The sequence below is a fragment of the Rhipicephalus sanguineus genome, chromosome 10 (assembly GCF_013339695.2).
Source record: "Rhipicephalus sanguineus isolate Rsan-2018 chromosome 10, BIME_Rsan_1.4, whole genome shotgun sequence".
In the NCBI taxonomy this organism is placed as follows: Eukaryota; Metazoa; Arthropoda; class Arachnida; order Ixodida; family Ixodidae; genus Rhipicephalus; species Rhipicephalus sanguineus.
The window spans coordinates 141,529,029-141,550,630 of NC_051185.1; the positions used below are offsets into that span (position 1 = coordinate 141,529,029).

At 48.3% G+C, this 21,602-nt stretch overlaps 1 protein-coding gene and 1 long non-coding RNA gene across 3 annotated transcripts in view; one reads left to right on the top strand and one right to left on the bottom strand.

The window, feature by feature from the left end:
- The first annotated feature begins 12,182 nt into the window (after positions 1-12,182).
- LOC119371833 (uncharacterized) lies at positions 12,183-12,855 on the top strand. The gene is made up of 2 exons (XR_005179312.2): positions 12,183-12,255; positions 12,613-12,855. It is a non-coding gene; the product is annotated as an uncharacterized LOC119371833 (long non-coding RNA).
- A 6,434-nt stretch (positions 12,856-19,289) lies between these two features.
- LOC125760108 (uncharacterized) overlaps positions 19,290-21,602 on the bottom strand; it is a 250,705-nt gene continuing 248,392 nt past the window's right edge. Inside the window, exon 2 of one of the 2 annotated variants that reach the window (XM_049419788.1) lies at positions 19,290-20,964. In XM_049419788.1, coding sequence (XP_049275745.1) covers positions 19,373-20,914 — 1,542 coding nt within the window. In that variant the 5' untranslated portion in view covers positions 20,915-20,964 and the 3' untranslated portion in view covers positions 19,290-19,372. The remainder of the gene's footprint in view (positions 20,965-21,602) is intronic. The other variant, XM_049419787.1, reaches the window with a different exon arrangement.

Below are 21,602 nucleotides of genomic sequence, written 5' to 3' on the forward strand. Positions count from 1 at the left end.
CAGACAAGATGACAGACATGGTTCGAAGTGCCAACATCAGATTGAAAGAAGGCTTGGAGAGGAAAAAGAAGGAACGGTTGGACGTATTGGATGCTGAAAGGAAAAAGAAGAGGACTGCGGCTCTTGTGAAAGAGCTTGAATCAAAGAAGCAAAAATTGATTGAAGACTCACAGCTTCAGGTCTCCATGCTACAGCACGAGATTGAATCTTTGAAACAGTGAAGGCATTGCCGATGCAAATAAACAAGCTTTTCTGCTTGTCGAGGGACATTATTGTGCCTTTTAATATTTTATTCATGGTAAAGGATGCTTTCAGCCAAGGGACTGCAATGAAGCAGCATGGTTTCCATTTTATATGAGGACCTCATAATTTGATTTTACCACTCAAGAGTTTGTTTCCAGTGCGCAGTTTCTTCCAAGCAGACGTACGGGTCATGGAATTTGCTTGAAATGGTCATGGAAAACCTGGAAAAGTCAGGGAATTTGGAAAAATTTAATTGGTATACACCCTGTATTTGTATGGCAACGTTGTAGACGTCGGCAGTTTATGGCAGGCTGTTGTCGGGAAATATGGTCTTCCGAAAAGGACAGGACATAGCAGAAGATTGGAGGAAACAGAGCGTGGGGAGGGGGGGGGGGGCATTCCACAGTATGACAGCTCACGCCGCCATTTGAACGGCTGTTCCCATCTTCACGTCAAGGGGACTTGACGTGAAGTTTCAACAAACATGTCGATATTGGTCTCCAGAATGACTACAATCTGGACGCCGATTCTGCAATATAAGGAGGAGGAGGAAAAGAAAAACGGAAGGACAGGGAGGTTTGCCAGTTCTCAGACCGGCTGTCTACCTTGTTCTGGGGAAAGGGGTAAGGGGAATAAAAGATGATAGAGAAGAGATGTTAAAGAAAGAAGAGATAGATAGAGAAAAAAAAGGACAGTAATGTGATAAATGATACTATACTTAAAGTCTGTCTCGGGGACTAGTTGTCCGCAAGAAGCTCGACAACGCTCTCAAAGCTTTCCGTGCCGAGGACGGTTTCGGCCAGTGTCCTAAGACCTTTTCCTCCGACAATGGGCGATTGTCAAGTCTATCTAACATTTTTTCCAGTTATTTTTTTGGTGCACTGAAGCGAGGACACTCACAGAGAAGATGGGCGATTGTCTCCTCGCAGCTGCAGTTATCGCATGTCGGGCTGCTGGCCATCCCGATTCGAAACGAGTAAGCATTCGTGAAGGCCACCCCGAGCCACAGGCGGCTCAGGAGTGTCTCTACAGCTAGTTATGCCCGACGGAAGACGGAGCTGTAGAGTTGGGTCCAAGTTGTGAAGCCGGGCGTTGGTAAATTCCGTCGAGTTCCACTGTGCTAGTGTCAGTTCACGTGCAAGTGACCGAAGCCTTGTAGCGGTGTCCGTTTTGATATCGGTATAGCTGCCCAATGGAGAGCATCATGAGCTGATCGGGCGGCTTCATCTGCACGGTCATTTCCGTAGATACCGCAATAGTCCGGTCTCCACTGATAGGTTATGCTGTGCTGCTTCTCAATGGCGCGGTGATGAAGCAGTCTTATGCCGGCCACTAACTGTTCATTTGGTCCATGACGATATGGTGACATAATGCACTGGAGGGCTGCTTTGGAGTCCGAGAAGACTGACCATGCCTGCGGCTGTTGTTCAACTGCGAAATAGCACGGATATCGGTTAGTTCTGCAGCCGTCGATAATGTTAAATGCGACGTCTTGAATTTTATGGTGACGGATTTCTCGGGTATGACCACTGCCCCTGCTGAGCTTGTAGAAGAAACTGAACCATCCGTGTAAATGTGAAGGCGCCCACTGTGTTTTTCATGCAGGAACCGTAGTGTGGCTTGTTGAAGGGCCAAATGTGACGACTGATTTTTTCTTTTGTATTCCGGGAATGGTGGTGAGGGCTTCCAGTGGATGCAGACACCACAACGGTGACGGCGGCCTTGCTGCGTGCGTGAGGTTCGCGGGAATCACTGTGCAATATAAAGCTTTTGTTTCACGGTTATGGCTCAACACGTGGTGACGGCATCGGGTGCCTCACAAAAAAAAAATGATGCTTGAGACCAATCACATCTGTGTAGCTCATGGATATATTTACCAAGAATATATATATAAAAAAAACATGGGACGAAGACAGTCATGTGCGTGCCGGGCCGCTATCGAAAGTTCCGCGGGCCGCGTGCTTGAGAACCCTCGTTTAGGCGCTGGAAGCTCAGTAATATTTATTTATTAACGCGGCAGCGTTATAGAGCTCGTTTCGCAGAAATTCCGGTGTCGGCGTCGGCGTCGTTGGTTGTGAGCGAAAATTCGAAATAGATGCAAATAAATAATAATAAAATGTTCGGTACGGGTGAGAATCGAACCAAGGCATTCTGCGTGTCATGCAGGTGTTCAACCACATATCTACGCTGTTGCTTCGGAAAAAAACACTATACGGATGTCATGTAGTGGAAGGAGCATCCTGAACACATGTAATATGGCATGGCAAAAGCGTAGAATCGCACCAGGCGTCAAAACAGGTGAATTGCCGTTGCGCAACGAGTGGGTGTTTTAAAGGCCCACATTATACAAAGCCCTCAGGCATATTGTCACATGGTCTTGACGTCGACGAAGGCAGCAGTCAGCACGTCCGAGATGAAACTCTTTATTTGGCCGAACTTGTGGCCGGGAAACTGAAAGTCAAACTACAGCAATAGACTGATAGCGGCGAACAGAGCGTCGACCGTCGATCAGCTGACAAGCGGTCAGGCGCGTCGGCATTTATACATGTGACGTCGAATATTCCAGCGTTATCGCTGGTTGTCGCGCAAGGTCTAGAATAAGCTCGAGTGCTCGCGTCTTGCGCGCAATCTTAACAAAATGATCTACAATAATCGCGAAGCTTCTCGAACATTGAGGCGCGGTTTGCGCTGAGCGTTGCTGACAGCCTTTGTGGGCGAAAACCCAATACAGCAAGAGTGATAATGAGAAACGCACGCGGCAATGCCCCTCTCTGAAAAAGCATTGTCCCGATGCTTAAAAACAGAACGTGAATACATGCAATACTAAAGAAAACTAACAAAGCAAACGAACAGAGTCCTCAGGTGTGTTAACGAGCATAGCATTGGAGTCTTCAGGTGCGTTAACGATCATAACGAGCATGCACGAGCTCGGTGCCTCTAAGAGTTCGTGATGCCGTCGGGGACAACCTCGTAGTCGAGTGCGCCGAGACGTCGAAGTACCCTATACGGTCCGAAGTATCGCCGAAGAAGCTACTCGCTCAGTCCGCGGCGTCGTATTGGCGTCCAGACCCAGACACGGTCGCCGGGCTGGTACTCCACAAAGCGTCGTCGAAGATTGTAGCGACGGCTGTCGGTGTGCTGCTGGGTCTTGATGCGCAGGCGGGCCAGCTGTCGAGCTTCTTCGGCACGTTGTAAGTAAGCGGCGGCGTCGAGGTTTTCTTCGTCGGTGACGTTGGGTAGCAAGGCGTCGAGCGTCGTCGCCGGGCTTCTTCCGTAGACCAACTTGTACGGCGTCATCTGCGTCGTTTCTTGGACGGCCGTGTTGTAAGCGATCGTCACGTACGGAAGGACGGCGTCCCACGTCTTGTGCTCAACGTCGACAGTGGCGCTGCCTGTGGGCAAGGCCTTTGTCTCGGCGTAGCGGGTGAGGTAGTCAGTTGCTACGACGACTCACTTGTTGCCGGAAGTCGACGTCGGGAATAGCCTCAGTAGGTCCATCCCGATTTGCTGGAACGGCCGGTGAGGTGGTTCGATTGGCTGTAGATAAGTCCCGCTGGCCTAGTCGGCGGTGTCTTCCGTCGCTGGCAATCTCGGCAAGTCTTAACGTAGTGGGCGACGTCGGCAGGAAGGCGTGGCCAGTAGTATTTTTCCTGTATCTCGCGAGCCATTAGTGGTGCAGGTTCCCCCCCCCCCCCCCCCCCCCAGGCCCTTCTCACATTCTGTATCTCGCGAGCGTGCGGGAAAAGCCGAGGTGGCCAGCTGTCGGGTCGTCGTGCAGGGCCTGCAGAACTTCTGGTCGCATTGCCGAAGGTACAACGATAAGGTAGTTGGCCATTATTCTCACCATGGCGGCCATTTTGTTTTTCGTAAAACTACGTTTTATTTTTGATTGCACAAAAATTAGACTCATGCTCTGAAATATAATAAAAGGAAAACGAGCATGTGCCACGGCGCCGGGCCTGGGAGCTTAACCTAACCGCAGTGAGCATCCAATTTCTCGCATATTTCTAGCGACTACGCCATTCGGGGTAAACCATCAAATGAAAATACTAGGACTTTTTTGTTAAAACGCGTAAACTTAGGCGCACACACGAGGCGGGCAGGGGGGCGCCCCCCCCCCCCCCCCCCCCAATAATCTAAGGGGGGCGCGAAGTCTGCCCCAGACCATTATGCAGTCGTGCCTGTCCCGTCATTCTTTAAACAGCAGGGTTATGGCCACGCACATGGTTCACGGCAATGGCGGCAGAAGGGCCCTAGATCAGGGTGTCGGAACAGAACGAAAACCGAAAACGAAAAAAACGATCTCATAACAGCGAAAGCTGTTATGAGATCACAATAGTTGACTCTGGCGCCATAGTTGTCCGCTGCCGCCGGTGTCCGTGACCGCTATCGTGTGATATAAGAAAAGCCGGCAGATCCCACGCATTGTGGGAATCGATGTAATGCGAAGCAGCCAGCAAAGAGCTGCATACATCGTCTTGTATGTCATTGAGGAAGATGCGTGTCATGGTTTACATGTTAACTCCTATTATTTATGTTCGTCACACAGTAACGTCGCGCAATACCAACTTCGGGGTCGATCAAGCTGGAGAAACGGCCGCCAGCGCCCCATGAGCGTGGCATGCAAGTCATGCTGTACATGACATACGTGTCATGACTTTCATGTTAACTCGTGTTATTTATGTTCCTAACACGGTCACGTCGCAATATACCAATTTTGGTGTATATCAAGCTAGCGAAACGGCCGCCAGCACCCCATGATCGTGGCACGTAAGTCATGCTGTACATGACATGCGTGTCATGATTTTCATGTTAACCCGTGTTATTTATGTTCGTTACACAGTCACGTCACAAGATACCAATTTTGGTGTATATAAATCTAGCGAAACCGCCGCCAGCGCCCCATGAGCGTGGCACGTAAGTCATGCTGTACATGACATGCGTGTCATGATTTTCATGTTAACTCGTGTTATTTATGTTCGTTACACAGTCACGTCGCGCAATACTAATTTCGGGGTAGATCAAGCAAGCGAAGCCGCCGCCAGCGCCCTATGAGCGTGGCACGTAAGTCATGCTATGCATGACATGCGTGTCATGATTTTCATTTTAACTCGTGCTATTTATGTTCGTCACACAGTCACGTCGCAAGATACCAATTTTGGTGTATATCAAACTAGCGAAACGGCCGCCAGCGCACCATGAGCGTAGCATGTAAATCATGCTGTACATGACATGCGTGTCATGATTTTCATGTTATGACTTGTCATTTATGTTCGCCGTACAGTCATGTTACGCCATACCACTTTCGGTGCACATTCGATGAACCAAGCGACCAGGAGAGCACAAAGTCGTAGGCGGCTAGATAGATAGATAGATAGATAGATAGATACGCTCAAAGTCGCAGAAGTTCGCTAAGAAATGCTTCGCATTTAAAAAAATTAAATGAGAAACAAGTTTCTAGGATCAGATGGGATTTCAATCCGCGCCCTGTGCGTGGCAGTCGGGTCTTCCACCACAGTGCCACGCTGGTGCTTGTAACTTCTTCGCAAAAATACTCTATACAGGCGTCATGTCGGGCAAGGAATCGTATTAATATATGTAATATAGCGTGGCAGAAGAGTAAAATAACAACCAGTCATCGCACAATGCTAATAGCGCAAAGAGTGTGTTGTTTAATTCTTCCCACCAGTGTTGCGGAGTTGCCCAACCAGAATTGGAATGACTCCGGAATCATTCCACATTTTCACGGGCCCGGTGTGCCCCCCCCCCCTGGCTACGCCACTGTTTTGCAGCTCTTAATGCATCTGATGACATCAGCTTTATGGGGCACTCATTCTTAACTCGATAAAACTTTCAGATGCCTGTCCTATATCGAGGAATTACAGGATTGGAAGAGTGCGAATGGGCTAAGTTTTTTCATTCCGAGGAATTGAAAGGAATGGAACTGCGGCAAGTTCTAATTCGCCGCAATGGAATTGAAATGAAATGGAGGCGCCGATTCCGCAACAATGCTTCCCACCCATTGCAAAGTGCTCAGCCATAATTCTTTATCATCATCAGTCACAGCACAAACTGCACATAATGCCTTAGAGGTGTGTAGCGTGTACCACGAGACTCCGAAGAATGACGAAAAATGTCATAGTGGGAACTTCTCTACTTCAGAAAAAGTGGAATGATTTATGGCGTAGTAGGTACCTTGCATGTGTACTTGTATTATTGCCCCAAGAGACTCTCCAACGGGCTCTACAAAGTCCGCTCTTCCAGCTTTTGTTGTTACTGTGCCGCATGTTCCCCGCAGGCCTGGCGATCTCTTTATCAGAACAGCGGTCTCGTACATAAGAGAGTACACTCAATGACGTGCTGCTTCTGAGATCGTGCTCACTCCCTTGACACAAAGCATTGAGCCCATTAAAAAATTCGTATTTGTCTTTTGAGAAAATAAATACTATGACTTTAAAATTAATACTGGTTTGCGCTAGCTGATAGGAATTTGTGGTACAGTATACTTCCGCTCCCCTGAAGAACGTGTTTTACCCTTGTGCCACTTTCCTAAGAGGAGGGCAAGTAACTACAATACAAATCCAATGTTCTTTATGCTTACCTTAACTTCAAATTTTTGCATAAAAAACCGTTACGAACCGTTACGGAACATTTTTGTCGTTCCGGAAGAGAAACGGAACGGAACTTCTTGCGGTGGAACGAAACTAAAACCGAAACGAAAAACATTTCGTTCCGACACCCTGGCCCTGATGTTGCATTCCTAGAACTGCTTACTTCACATCTTTACTTCCGGTAAGCCAGGGACCAAAGGCAGTCCATTGTGAGAAGCACGTCAGCGCCATAGGTTCATTTTTTCATCCATTGTGAAGCACGTTGGTATGGCCACGCAGAGTGTTCGCGATAATGGCGACAGAAGGCCCCTGATGTTGCATTCCTAGAACTGCTTACTTTACATCTTTACTTCCGGTAAGCCAGGGACCAAAAGCAGGCCGTTGTGAAAAGCACGTCAGTGCCATAGTTTCATTTTTTCATCCATTGTGAAGCACGTTATGGCCACGCAGATTGTTCGCGATAATGGCGGTAGAAGGCCCCTGATGTTGCATTCCTAGAACTGCTTACTTCACATCTTTACTTCCGGTAAGCAGGGACCAAAAGCAGGCCGTTGTGAGAAGCACGCCAGCGCCATAGTTCCATTTTTTTTTTCATACATTCTGAAGCACGTTGTCTTTTGGACTCGACCACCAGAGGGGGGGGAGGGGGGGCAGGGCTATGGCCAAGCAGATTTTTCACGATAATGGCGGCAGAGTGGGGGCTGCAATAGAACTCCCCTTGCCCCCCCCTCTTGATGGGAAATCCTGCGCACGCCTCCCCATCCTGCAACCTGTAAGAAAAAGCCTCCGACGATTAAAACTTGTAATATTTCTTGTAAAGCATGTTTATGCCCGCCGGTGATTTTTTAAAATAATACAGTCATGGTGGAGCAATCTGATTCCTGCTTCATTGTTAATGGACTCCAGCAAATCGTCGACACAAATAAATAACGGTAGATGACCGGGAATTCTTTTTTTACTTTTCATTTTATTTATTTTATATTTTGGTTACGTCAGAAGTAATCCCTACCATTTCAGGAAGCTCGTGCTCTTAGTCACTTTTGAAACGAAAATCAGATCTCACTTTCGTACTTCGTTTCCGTTCTTTGGAAGTGCTTCAGATTGCTTCACATATAATAGCCCGTATAAGCGACGTACCTTGTAACAAGGCAGCTATAGCTGCCTCGTTACAAGGTATACGTCGCTTATTAATTTATGGTGCGAATGATCTAATGATGCTGAAGCCTACACGCTGATAAAATTTCAAAAAGCCGCATCAGGGTCGCCTAAGCTTTAACTGTCAAGTAATTCAAATATGATGTTTGAAAAATTAATCTCAGGGGGGTCCACTTGCAAGGGGTGTCCCCCCCCAGCCTGAACACAAGGGGGGTCAGGACTCCCCTGACCACCCCATGATTTACGCCACTGCAAACATTCAATGGAAAATGCCCCTCAAACGGATTTGTATACGTGCAGAGTATGTTGTATTGATGAAATAACTCAAGCGACGACTTGAGCTATGACAAGATAAAAAATTCACCGACGATTACGATACTGCCTATTTCGCTGAGCGCAGCTTCGTGTTCGGGCAACGCCAGCTGTGTTTGAATGTTTTTGACTATCCGCAGTTGTAGCGATGTAACATTCTTTACATATTGCCACAGAAACTGCCAGCGCTCGAGTGCCACGCACACTATACTCTGTGCATTGTAAGTGTCGCGAACCAAGTGAAACGCCGACAGCCCGGTTACGACAAGCGAAGCCAGCTGCAGTGCACGTGCCAGCCCTACATGCTCACGAACTCCGACTGAGGGGCCAGCGCGCGCAATGTGGCAAGAAAGCAAGGTAGAGGCCAGTATCTCTTGATATCGACAGACTCCGCGTTCGCTCTCTTTCGTCCTCGTTCGCGCTATCGGTTACGCCGCCGACGCCAACGGCGATGCCGCTAAACGCAGGAACGGACGCCTAAGAGCAGCGCTCTAATTGTCTTAAACCCCGTAGCGAATGGTTTTGAGGACACAAAAATGCTACTGAGAAAGCAATCCCGACACAGTCATTCAGTGAATGCTTTCGCAGAAACTTACTCGCCAATAAAAAACGGTAATTTCTTGGTTGCCTAAAAATTGGTACCCTTCGACATACCTGCCTATAAAAGTGCCGAGAAAAGGTGGTACGCATTTTTGATTTATCAGTTAAAGGTTTTACGGCAAGTTCGGTCACCAATGAGCAACTCCATTACTCGTCCAGAAAACAACCTTTGGCGGAAAGATTCGTAACCGCAGCTTCGCACAAGGTGTAGTGGTAGCAAATGGTATCTGCTACCATTTGAGAATTACTTCCGGCCATCTTGAATTGAATTCACTGGCATATTTAAAGCTTCCCGTTCCAGCGTTAGCCTATACCACGGTGGCCTATACTCTCTCCTGTCTGGTGCATGCTTTAACAAGGTTTAATAATAAAAAATATTCGGCAGATCCCACGCATTGCGGGAATCGATTTTACGCGATGCAGTCAACGAGTAGCAGCCTACGCGACCTTTTTCGCTTTGAGCCGGTAGTTACAAGGTGTATCAATGTCTTTGTGTAAATGGAAAAATAAATCTAATCTCTCCCACTTACAGATCACCATGATATCGCGGTGTCGGCACCTAAGAGACTAAAGTTACATTAAAGGGACACTAAAGAGCAAATCGTTTTTTCTCGCATTAGTAAAGTAGTCTTGCACGATACCAAAAACACCACGCTTTCTGCGAGAAGACGCTTAATAAGCGAGAAAACGCGCAAGAAGAAAATACTGCTGGCAACGCCACCTTGGAATTCCCGCACCGTTTGCCGTGACGTCACATATTTTTGACGGCGCCTGCTTGGGCCTACGTAGTTCCTAGTCGGTTAAATCGAAGTACATTGTCCTCTGAGGGGGCCAGAGACTTGACATAACGAGTTTGTGGAAATTTCGTCGAGCCAGTGGCGCCAACATACGTTAAATGCTCTTGGAAATCTTTTACGTAACGAATTACAAAGTTCGGCGCGAAATTTATAAATGAAACTTTGAACTCGGTTTGCTCCTCTAATAATAAACCTATGGTGGTGAAATAAACTACACAAGAGTTCTCCGAGCACACTTTATCAATCTAAACCAATTCATTGTTTCTCTTTAGTGTCCCTTTAAATGCTTAAATTTGAGAGAGAAATGAGAGAGAAATGTGTAAAGCAAAGTGAGAGAGAAATGTGTAAGAGCAAGTCGGGCCCCCGCCCCCTCCGGTAAAAATGAAAACTCTCCGCTTATTCAGCAGAGTCAAATGACTCTAATAATAGGAATGTAAACATGTGCACGGGGTGATCAGACACCGCCTCAGAAAACGCTGAAGACAATCGTGTTGCCCGACTGCAACGGAAATACGGCACGCCGTTGCAGGAGTTCCGGCGACATACGCCTCTGCAAGACGAAGAAACGTGGAACGCTCCGTCACGGAGTGGGTTCCTCCGAATCTGCCAGTGGAAAACGCGAACTTGCTCCGAATCGACCAGCGGAATGCAGATCGAGCAAGTCGAGCTGGAGCAAGAAAACTTGCTCCAACTCGACCATTGGAATTTGCCATGACTAAAAAATGATGGGAGAGCTCCTTCCTTGCTGCCACTGTAATGGCCGCGCTTATTTCAACGACCTTCTACGTAGTAGACTATCGGTTTGGGCTAGGTGGTTTTGCAGTTTTGCTAACGTAACATAGCGCGAAACAGGAGGGGATATACATCATGAACAAAGAAAGACAAGCGGTTCCATATAAATGAAGGTTTAATGTTTCCTGAAGACATCGGAAAACCATAGAGAACATAGAACGAAACAAGAAATGCGAAATGAAACACAGAAAGACCCTACTCCAATCGCCGTGTGGCCGCGCTGGCGCCTTTCACACATGCTGACTCCCTTTCGGGACAAGCGTATAGTAACGAAGGTTTAATGTTTCCTGAAGACATCGGACATGGGCAAAAGTAATGTAAGCATGGACACACATGATCAAAAGTAAAGTATTTTGCAGTAAACCCCTTTGTTGCTCTGAAGGACCCTTTGGAGAAGAAGGTTGCGCTCTTGACGCACGGCACCGCATTAAGTTCTTTAGGGCGTTTGTGGCCTCCGTGATTAGCTCCGGTTTCTCAAATATGAGCGCCGCAAAAAAGGGAAAAAAGAAGAGAAAAAAAGGCACTGCTCGTTAAATTGGCTGGAGAGAAGAAATGCTAAAAACTAGGCTGTTCCTTGGCGCCCATTGTGCAGCACCACTATCGACAAAGGAAATGATACTGCCGGAATTCAACATGATGGCGCTAGCGACGTGATGCGGGCGTGCAAAGGATGACGTCACTGTCTCAGTACAGCATTTTTGGGGGACCATGCATAGCACACGCACGTCACAGAGGGGATAAGGCGACACTTATTGAGCCTTCGTCGAAAGGCTGCATTGTGTTGTGCACATTGTGTGCAAGAGAATGTCCTTTACGTTCGAAATGTGGATGCGGAAACTTCTTTGCCGAAAAGGAACATTGCCGGGAGGAAGATACTTCCTTGTCTTGTGTCGCTGCTCATGAACGACTTCCCAGAAGATTTCTCCTTGCGTAAAGGACTTTACTGTGCTTGTGTGTCAGGGGTATAGTGAACTAGAATATGCTACATTCTGGTACATTCTAGTTTGGCATGCCCAAGCAGGCGATCAATCTAATACCCCTGTCACACAGGGCAACTTAAGTGCACTTTGAGGGAGTGCACTTCGCCGCTAGTGTCTTTCACACGCTGTCACACGGGAGTGCTTAGTGGCACTCGCTGCAAAGTGCACTTGCCGGCGAATGCGTTCGCCAACCTCACTTCGCCGAGACGGAGTGTGTAGCCTCGGTAGCAGTACGTGGCTCGAGAACAAGTAAGTTATTACCGAGGTTGAGTTGAGAGTATTTTTTAAACTATCGTTTTCGTTATTAGCAATATTGTTATGCATTAAAGAATACTATACCACAAAAAAACTACTTTGCTATTCTCGTTCTCAGGCAGTTTACAGCCACGGCCGCCAGGGGCATGCCGAGCACACGTCGTGCAATGGCCGCATCCGCCGCGTTTGTACCTAAAACATGGAGGAAGGAATAAAATAAGGAGAGGCAGTTACGTCACATTTCTTGAAGCCGGAAGTAGGGAAGGGTAGAGAAGGCTCCTTCTCGCAAGGTTGGGCACGCTAACTCGCTGACGCATGCGTCGTTAGCGGCTAGCCGACTATCACGTCGCGCCTGCAGAGCGTCGGGGCGCCGTCAGCTGACAGACGAGCCGAAGAACGAAGCATGTGATTGTATCGAAGGAAGAACAAAGGACCGGCAATGCCTTCTTGCAGTGTGCCCGGGTGCCGCTCGCGCGCGATAAGAAAGGAACCGGGCGTCACCTTCCACGCGTAAGCGTATTGCATTTGCTTTGTATTTGACGCATGATCGAAAGTAAACGCATGCGCTAGCTCTCAGAACATAATGCACGATACTGCATGCGTGAGCGTAGTGTTCCGCTGCTTTATTCATGGCTGTAGAACATGCTGTAGAGGAATGGAAAGCTGGGCCAGTTGGTGACTCTCCTTGACTATTAAAACATAGCGCAACGACGACGCAGAAGACACGATCATTGCGCTGGTGTTTGTCTTTTCGTCTTCTTTGTGCACGTCGTGGTTGCACGGTGTTTCAATTTTTTTGTGGCTGTTTGTCCATTTGTTATTAATGTATGCGAATGCGCGTATGTATTGTTGCATGCTTTCAAACAGCTTTCCCAAAGATCCCCATCGTCGGAGGCTATGGATCGAAGCCATAAGACCCGGTCAACGCGACTGGGAACCGGCGAAGTCGGCTTGCGTGTGCTCAAAACACTTTGCACTTGAACAATTCAATCGGGCGTCGCCGCTGGTAGTTCGCCTCCACGAGGATGCCGTCCCTGCCCTGGTAAGAGACCGCAATAACTGCGCCCTGGAGATTGTCCAATAAATTTCCAACTTTGTGCTTCATGTTTATTCAGCTGAACGCAAGAAAGCAATGGTGCAATTCGGCAGGATGGTCGCCGCGGACAGCTGGATCGCTTTTTTTTTTTTCCAGGAGAAACGGTAAGTTCAGGGCACGCGACATTTTAGAGTCACTATATGCTACCTAAAGGTAGCATATACAGTAACTCTACGCGACGTTATCTAACAGCAACATCTGAATTGGTCTTCTTACGTAGGGGCATGCGGCGCCTTCAGATTATCCCCGGCCTGTGTGTGTCTTAACGTTTGCACGAACGTCGTGGCACTCGAGCCTACAGTGGCACGAGTCGGTCGTCTACGACCGCATAGAAGATAACTTTGGCGCACATAATCTTACCGCGTACAAAAGGTAAAAAATCCGAGCCCGAGCGCTCCAAGTTGCTTTACAAATCACCTGACTGAGTGAAACAATTTTGGGTCAGGCACGTCTTTTCTACCCTTGACGCTGGAACCTTCGCTGAGCGCTCCGGGCCAATGCTTTCCAATCGTTGTCACCGTCGTGCGCGGGAACGGGTCACCGCCGTCTCCCACATTAAGAGGTGTCGTTTCTTTTTTCTCGGAAATGTAGCATTTCACCGCTAAGGGACACAACAGCACGGTGCCAAAGGCTAACAAGGAAGCTGCGGCGCGACGCCTTTGCGGAGAAGCTGTAGCGGGCTTCGAAAACAACCACTTGCGTCTGCATGCTGAATGAACTCAACACACAATCGTGAAGACCGACGCTCACTGTAGGCTTCGAAAACCGTGCGTCATCCGCGAAACGAAACGATCGCATAAAAATGCATATTCGCAACTCTGTGGCCGGCTCTGTGGTGGTGGAGCAGAGTACACGAGCCGGCGGCGTGCCCGTGGAATCCCAGCAGCCGTTGCGAAAAAACCACGTGACTTCCGCCACACTTTTTGCGCTGCAGCTCGGATAGCGAGGGCCTCTCCTTAGTTTTCCTTCCTCCATGACCTAAAATTTATTTTAAAGGCTGCTTATAGCTATAATACATTACTTCTTAAGAAACATTGCCTGAAATAACAAATATCTGCTGTTCTACTTAGTTAACCATCGCCATTGCCATCATTTCCAAAGTACACTTCCCTTTCTCGTGTAGCAGCTCGCCGCCAAAGTGACATTCTGGTGGCGTAAGTGCACTCGCTGAAAATGACACTAAATTTGCCAGTGTGAACTGGGGTATAACGCATTCCAGTTCTGCCTGAAAGTGCAGACTGCGGTGCTAAGGTCGGGTAGGAAGCGATTAGCTCGCTTTCAAAAACCGGTGGTATAGTTGCCAGCTTCGCGCACAGCAGAAAGGTAGAAGCAGTAGAAGTGATGGGTGCATTTCTCGCCGCGTACAGCCAAGGTCGCCGCAGCGGCCAAAAAAGTTCCACGTGCCGAAAAATTGCTGTCAGGAAGGTGTGGGGGGGGGGGGGGGGGCGTAGATTGGGAGGGGGGGTCGGCGGCTTTGGGTGGTCGATGTGGGTTTTCTCTCAAAGCTCTCTTCAGCCGCAGTGAGTTATCTGCGCGGGAAGTTTCATGTGGTTCCGCTCAGTGTTTTGCCATGCTTCACTTGAGACGCTCTCATGAAGAGGCTGCACTCATTTTAGCTGGAATAGAGGCACATGACTGGCTGAGACATATTAACGCGATAGCGTTAAAGAGCTCGTATCGCAGAAATTCCGCCGTCGGCGTCGGCGCCGTTGGTTGTGAGCGAAAAATCATCATCTTGTCCGTGACCGAAAAATTGAAAAAGCTGCAAATAAAATAAATTATAAAAATGTTGGGTCCGAGTGAGAATCGAACCCAGGCCGTTTACGTGGCACGCAGGTGTTCTACCACACAGCCACTCCTCTGCTTGGAGCGGCACTGAAAGTAACTTTCATGCTTCCCAAAAATACGCGTCCTGTATACGGGTGTGTCAGTACGAGATGTAATATCGCAGTAATATTGCGTGGTACAAGCGTACATTGCCATCGGGCGTCACACCATGTCAATATCATAACGACTTGGTGGTTTAAAGACAGCCACCCATTACAAAAGGCACACACATTACTGCGCGTATTCCCTTAAGACCACGTAGTGGGTGCATCGCAACTTCGAAAAAGTTTCTCGCGCATAATTGCTTCTGGTTTAAAGCATGCTACCCATTACATAAGACACACACCTTAATGCGCGCATTCTGTTAAACACTCGTAGTGTTCGAAGAGCGCACTAGGGGCAGGATATCGCTATCGCGTTCAACTCTTAAAGGCGAACCTTAAGCGTCCCCCAATTTTAGCGCAAGGAATAGGACGAAGAACACAGGAAAGAAGACAAGCGTTACTCACAACTGTTTGTTAGCAGCTAGGGAAGGGTTCCTCATATATATCCATTTTTTTCACGCACGCAGGGATAATGTAACTCGTCTACATCAGGGGTCCAGCAAAGCGACAGACGGCTCACTTATAACTAAGGTCGCTCTGCTGGACTTCTCACTTGAATTTACGCGCATCCGCCTCTGATGTACACGCGTTGCTTTATTCCTGCATGCCGATGGAGGCCAAAATGTTTGAGGCCCGTGTACTTAGATTTAGGTGCACGTTAAAGAACCCCAGGTGGTCGAAATTTCCGGAGCCCTCCACTACGGCGTCTCTCATAATCATATCGTGGTTTTGGGACGTTAAACCCCAGATATTATTATTATTATTATTATTATTATTATTATTATTATTATTATTATTATTATTATTATTATTATTATTATTATTATTATTATTATTATTCCTGCATGCGCACACCTTCTCTGCTTATAAACTGTTGTGAGTAACGCTTGTCTTCGTCTTCTTTCTTTTTATTTTTATTGCGACATAGGCTTCTAAGGCATAATATTTTTTGTGTATATGTGCATCAGATGTGCGCCGTTAGACCGGTGCTGTGTATGAAGTGAACTGATATGCTTAGGGTAATATTCCTAAGCCAGTCATGTACGACTAACTAGCCCAACAGTTAATACCTTTAACTTTTTGAGGTAGATGGTTCTTGATACAAGCGCTCATTCAGATGCACGCGGCGAGTTTTATTGCCCGACTAAGCCAACGAGGAACCACACGGCCCCCTTGTTGCTCTCGCTTGTACGGCAATTCAACATGGTATTATTAATGTAATTGTGTGTGATTACAGCGCAGTTACTCCGACTGCAATGTCAACTGAATAGCCGAGGTTCATTCAATGTGTATTTTATTTATAAAGCTACTGAGCGCATTTATTTGCGCGTCCTGACGTCTTTATTTCCGCGACATACATCTTGGGATAATATGAGTCGGACAATTATCAGTAATGATTCTTGGTGAATAGTGTCAGATACGCATGATTTCTTGCTCAAATTTACATAGTTGCAAGATATCACAAGCGGATGACTTTGTGGGAAAGTGGTTTCCGAGAATGTATGTTTTCGAGCGAGCTGCTAAGATTTCCAGCCCAGGTGGCCAAGAATGGACTCAGTGGCTTTTCGATAGAGAACTCGGGCGTTTAAACTTAACAGCAGTCCAGAAAAACAAAATGGCATCGCATGCTGACCGCACGACGGCAGGATACGATGGTCACAAAAGCATACAGGATTAGTGGTATTGCACCTTTGCGCGAGGCGGTGCAAGCAGGTGCAAGAGTGCAAGCAGGTGCATAGGATGGATGGATGGATGCTATGAGCGTCCCCTTTGTAACGGGGCGGTGACATGTAATAATAATATCTGGGGTTTAACGTCCCAAAACCAAGATATGATTATGAGAGACGCCGTAGTGGAGGGCTCCGGAAATTTCGACCACCTGGGGTTCTTTAACGTGCACCTAAATCTAAGTACACGGGCCTCAAACATTTTCGTCTCCATCGAAAATGCAGCCGCCGCGGCCGGGATTCGATCCCGCGACCCTCGGGTCAGCAGTCGAGCGCCATAACCACTAGACCACCGTGGCGGGGCGCGGTGACATGTCTGCCACCAGGCTCGAAGAAAAAAAAAAAAAGCTTCCTTGTTTTATGTTGGCCTAATACCTTATTTACATTGATTAAATCTATGTTATTATACAAAAAAAAATATAAATTCACGGTCTATCTCTCTGCCTCTTAAGGCAGAATGACCCTATTTTCCCCCCCCATTATTTATTTTTGTTCTTTATCTCTACTTTTCTGCCACCAGTACTCTAACCGTCTCTTACTTATTTCTATCGCGGACATGTTCAGCTTTCCATTGTTGTCCCTAAAACCCAAGGCTTCATGTAGACTCGTGCCCCACACGTACACCTGGGTGAATATCGCCACATTCAATTCTCACTCGAAACGAAGTTTTTTATTAATGATTTTATTTGCATCTTTCTCGATTTTCCGGTCAGGGACAAGATGATGATTTTTTTCGCTCACAACCAAAGACGCCCACGCCGACACCGGAGTTTCTGCGAAACGAGCTCTTTAACGTCATCGCGGTAGTAAAATAGGCCTGAGTGTTACGTAACTATGCAGCTGTGTTATATAGCTCCGCGGTAGATTTCACCTAATACGCATTTTCTAAATAGGTTGTTTTGCCAACCCCCGTCCCCCACCCCGCGAACCTTGTGATATTCTCATGCCAGATTGGTCGTTTTCTACAACGTAGACATTTATACAGGGTGTTTTTTTTTAAGGCAATACAGATTTTTTTACTAAAAATGCTATGGCAGTCAGGCCCCTGTCGTCCGCGCAAGTGAACTCTACGCCGAAGTGGAAAACCTTTAGCGCGCATGGAGTTACTTTGAAATTGGTTATTAACAAAATTCATAAATTAACCTTTTAATTAATAATTTGAGGGCAGTTGTTTGTATTGAAAAGTTGTATGCCGTGAGCACTTATCGCATATCCATTAAAAAAAATCACCCCCCCCCCCAAAAAAAAAAAAGCACCCGTGATTCGAGATAATGATAATCGAAATTGAAGGCCCCGACAAAGACGATATCAAAACTGAGCGCGCCGGGCGCGCAAGAAATGGCGCCGCTTTATGGCGTCAGCCCGGAAGTCCACGTGACGACCTTTGAAAAAAGTCCCATCGCCGCAGAATCCGGTAAGGAAAAACGGCAAGGCGTCTCAACTACACAAGTGGACCGCTTATTCTTTGCGTTTCTCGGACAAATGCGTAAGGAACAACGTGACTTTCCGAGCACGAGTTCAGGTAAGTCAAGTAGGTCACATGTACTCATACGAAGACAGATTTTCTGTACGGCTCGACGTAGACAAGAAAAAGCTCAACATACAAATAATACACGTAACATACAGCACACATTCACAACATCATACAATTCAGAACACATAACAAGATTATGTTTTGCATCTCGCTTTCAGGATAAAGTGTGCCTTAATATTTCCATAAAACATTTGTGAAGCATGATGTCTTTTGGATTCAACCAATCAGGGAGGGAGGAGGACGCTTCGAAAAAAATTTGACCCCCCCTCCTCCGGCTGTGTTAGATAAGATTTTGTTATTCTACGCTCGGCCTTGACGAGCCGTAAATGCCTGAACAATGAGATAACTAGAGGGCGATGAGGTACAAGCTACGCGCGCATAACTGAGACAATGACGGAAATGTGGCGTTTCAGCGCTAATTGTTTGCGGAGGATTGGATTCGTATGGTGGATTTTGTCGTCGCAAGACAACCCAGGGGGGAAAGGCGATCGGACAACTTGTACTCAAGCGTTCATCCGAACCACGTGCTCAAAACAATGTTTTCGCATACCGTCGCCGTTGGCCAGACAATTGCACCGAACCGACGTCTTTGGCCTCAGCGGTAAGACGTCGAAGCGATCGAGTTACCGCGGAGTACGCAGCACCTGATACTAATAAAGTGACACTGAAAACTTGCGTTGACACATGCAATAGTTCGTTTTACACGCTTACATTGCTAGAACGTCACTTTAGCACCTGTTGTTTTCGTATAGGCACTTTGAACACTGCCACATTTGATGTAGGTTTTGCACATGTTCACAAATCAACATGGTACGATATGCTATCTCTCTTGTGGTAGCAACGCGATTCAGTGAAGGAGCTATGGTTATCACGGCAGGAGCAAGGCTGAGATTGCCCCAGACGCTCAAGCACGGCGCCCAGATCTTTTAGAAAGAAGGGGCGGGGTAAAGATGGGCGAAAATTTGGGAGGGGGTGTATGACCGCCCCACTCCCTGCACCCCCTAGCGCCGCCACTGCAAACGCCTTGGTCGCAGCAGGCTGGAGAAAACGCTGTATGGCGGAAAGGCGGGCTAGTTGGTTTGGCTGCGTAGTGGAAAATTTGCACACACCAGACGAAGACAAACGTTCCTGCATACTTTTCGTGTACTTTTTCGTTGTGTCTTCGCCTGGTGTGCACAAATTTTCCACTATGGAGAAAACGTACGCGAGAAATCGCGAGCAGAAATATAGACACGGTAGGTTCATGAGCTCGAAGTTATACACTTCACTTTACATTTCGCAGCATTTTCGCTTGCGCACAAAGTTGTCTCCTCTAATCACTTTTCCATCGCGCCTTCGGCTACTCGACGACGAAGCGTACTCTAAAAGTGTTTTTGTAGACGAACCCGCCTTCCACCATCTGCTGCGCCGCCACACACCGGTCGATACCGATGGCGAAGTTCTCCGCCGTCTTGGGCCGTTCCAGTCGAAGTCTCATCGCGCGCGGTAATTTCTTGACGTTCACGTGATCCTCGAGCCTGAACAACATGTCCCGCTCTGCGTACCTGGTGTGCATCAGCAGAAAGGAACACTTGCGCCTGAAAGGCCACTCGAGCGACGCGTCGTGCGGGCCCTTCTGAATCCTCACGTACAGCGCGAGGAAGCGGGACGGGTAGTTGAGGAACTTGAACTTGCCCTCGAGCCTCAGCCTGTAACCGCGGTCGCCCACTGTCAGCACCTCACTTTTGAACTCCGGCCACGGCGGGTTGCGATACTTCCGGAATGGACTGACGTCCCAGTCGTACGTCAACAGGGGCTGCTTGCTTGGTTCGGGCAGAGCTTCGACGACGGCTGAAAGCGACGTCCCCTTCGAGCCTTCCAGCTCGCGGTTGACGTCCGTGGCCTCGGACTCTGACGCGGAGGAGTGATACGCCGAATCGGGCGCCCAGCTGGCGCAGCCGGCAGCAACGTTGAAGAGAGGCGATAGGGCATCTCCACTGTCCTCGGAAAAGACCGCTTGTTCACTGTACGCCCACTCGAGTACTGGATCAGTTTGTGTCCAGTCGGACTTCGTCTCGAGTCGTAGCGGACCGCCCGAGTCGGCAGTGGTGACAACAACGCTGACACCTCCGAATGTGCCGCAAATGACAGGTGTTAGAGGGTCGTCAGTAGGCGTCGAGAAGAGCATTATTTCGGAGTTAGCTTTCCTTTGACCAGTCTGCATCGTGTCTTCCATCGTTTGGCTCGAACAAGCTGTATCACTCATGATTCCATGTTGTTCGGTGACGTCACTGCTCCCAACTGTCCCGTTATAGACCACGTTCACAGACTTCTTATTGCGGCTGAGGAAGTTCTCAATGTTCTTACGTGCCGCAGACAGGCATTCGTCAGCCTCTTTGCCAAAGGCACTCGAAGTGGCTGAGGCGAGCGCTCCGTCCAAGGTCAGGATGCCGACGCCGCATCCCTCGCGGAGATGCGCCAGCACGTTCACTCTGGCCACGGGCTTCGCGCAGCAGCCGCAGTAGACGACGTGGTAGTCGCACTCGCGGTAGTAGTGCTCGATCATTTCGAGCATGCGGCCCACGTATGTGCATCCGAAGGCCCTGTTGAGACAGTAGGATTTGCAAGACCCGACGTACCCTTCGGAGGCGGAGTCCCAGCTGACGTTCACATTTCCGAACTCCTTGTCGTCAAAGGGACAGACGGCTACGGTCGAGTTGTGCATCAGGTCGTTCATGCAGGCGGTGCAGAAGACGTGGCGGCAGCCGAGGCTGAACGCGATGTCCGGGATGACGCTGCAGACGCTGCATACGCGATGGCTGGGAATCGAAGTGACGAAGTCTATGCGCTTCCTGTCCGCCTTAGGCGAGAAGCCGACGCAGGTGTACCGATGGGCCGCCATTGTGGCCACGTACTGCTGTGCGTTTGGTTGTTGTGACCCGCGTAGCGTACCTGAACTCGAACACTAAGGAAAGTCGCAGACCCTGGTGTTTCGCAATCCGATATAGGAGCAAACAGATGGAAGTGGGTCTGGATTAAGGTCGTAACGGAGGAGGCCGATAACGCCACGTTCCGATAATGGTGGCTTCCTAAACACTTGCCTTCGTGAGGAGATAAAGCCGCATCGATGACGCACTTCTCGCTGAAAGCTCGGGCATGTTTATTTGCGCTCTCCGCAAAATGTAGCTCGGTTTCTGGCGCGGAACATGCACCGAGATAAAGGAAATGATCAGCGTGCATGAAAACACGCTTGACACACACACACACACACACACACACACACACACACACACACACACACACACACACACACACACACACACACACACACACACACACACACACACACACACACACACACACACACACGCGCGCGCGCGCGCGCTCGCGCACACAAACGCTTACGCACACACACAAGTATTGCAGCTGTGAATTATAGCGAAGTTGTCCGTAATTCATTACGAGTTACGTTCACTGAAGGTGGACGCAATGCTCTGACAGTTTCTACTGTTCGCTGTTGTAGTGAGATGTACTCCACGTGTGATACAAGAACCATTAAAATTAATACCTATTTCTTTGTATCTCCGCTT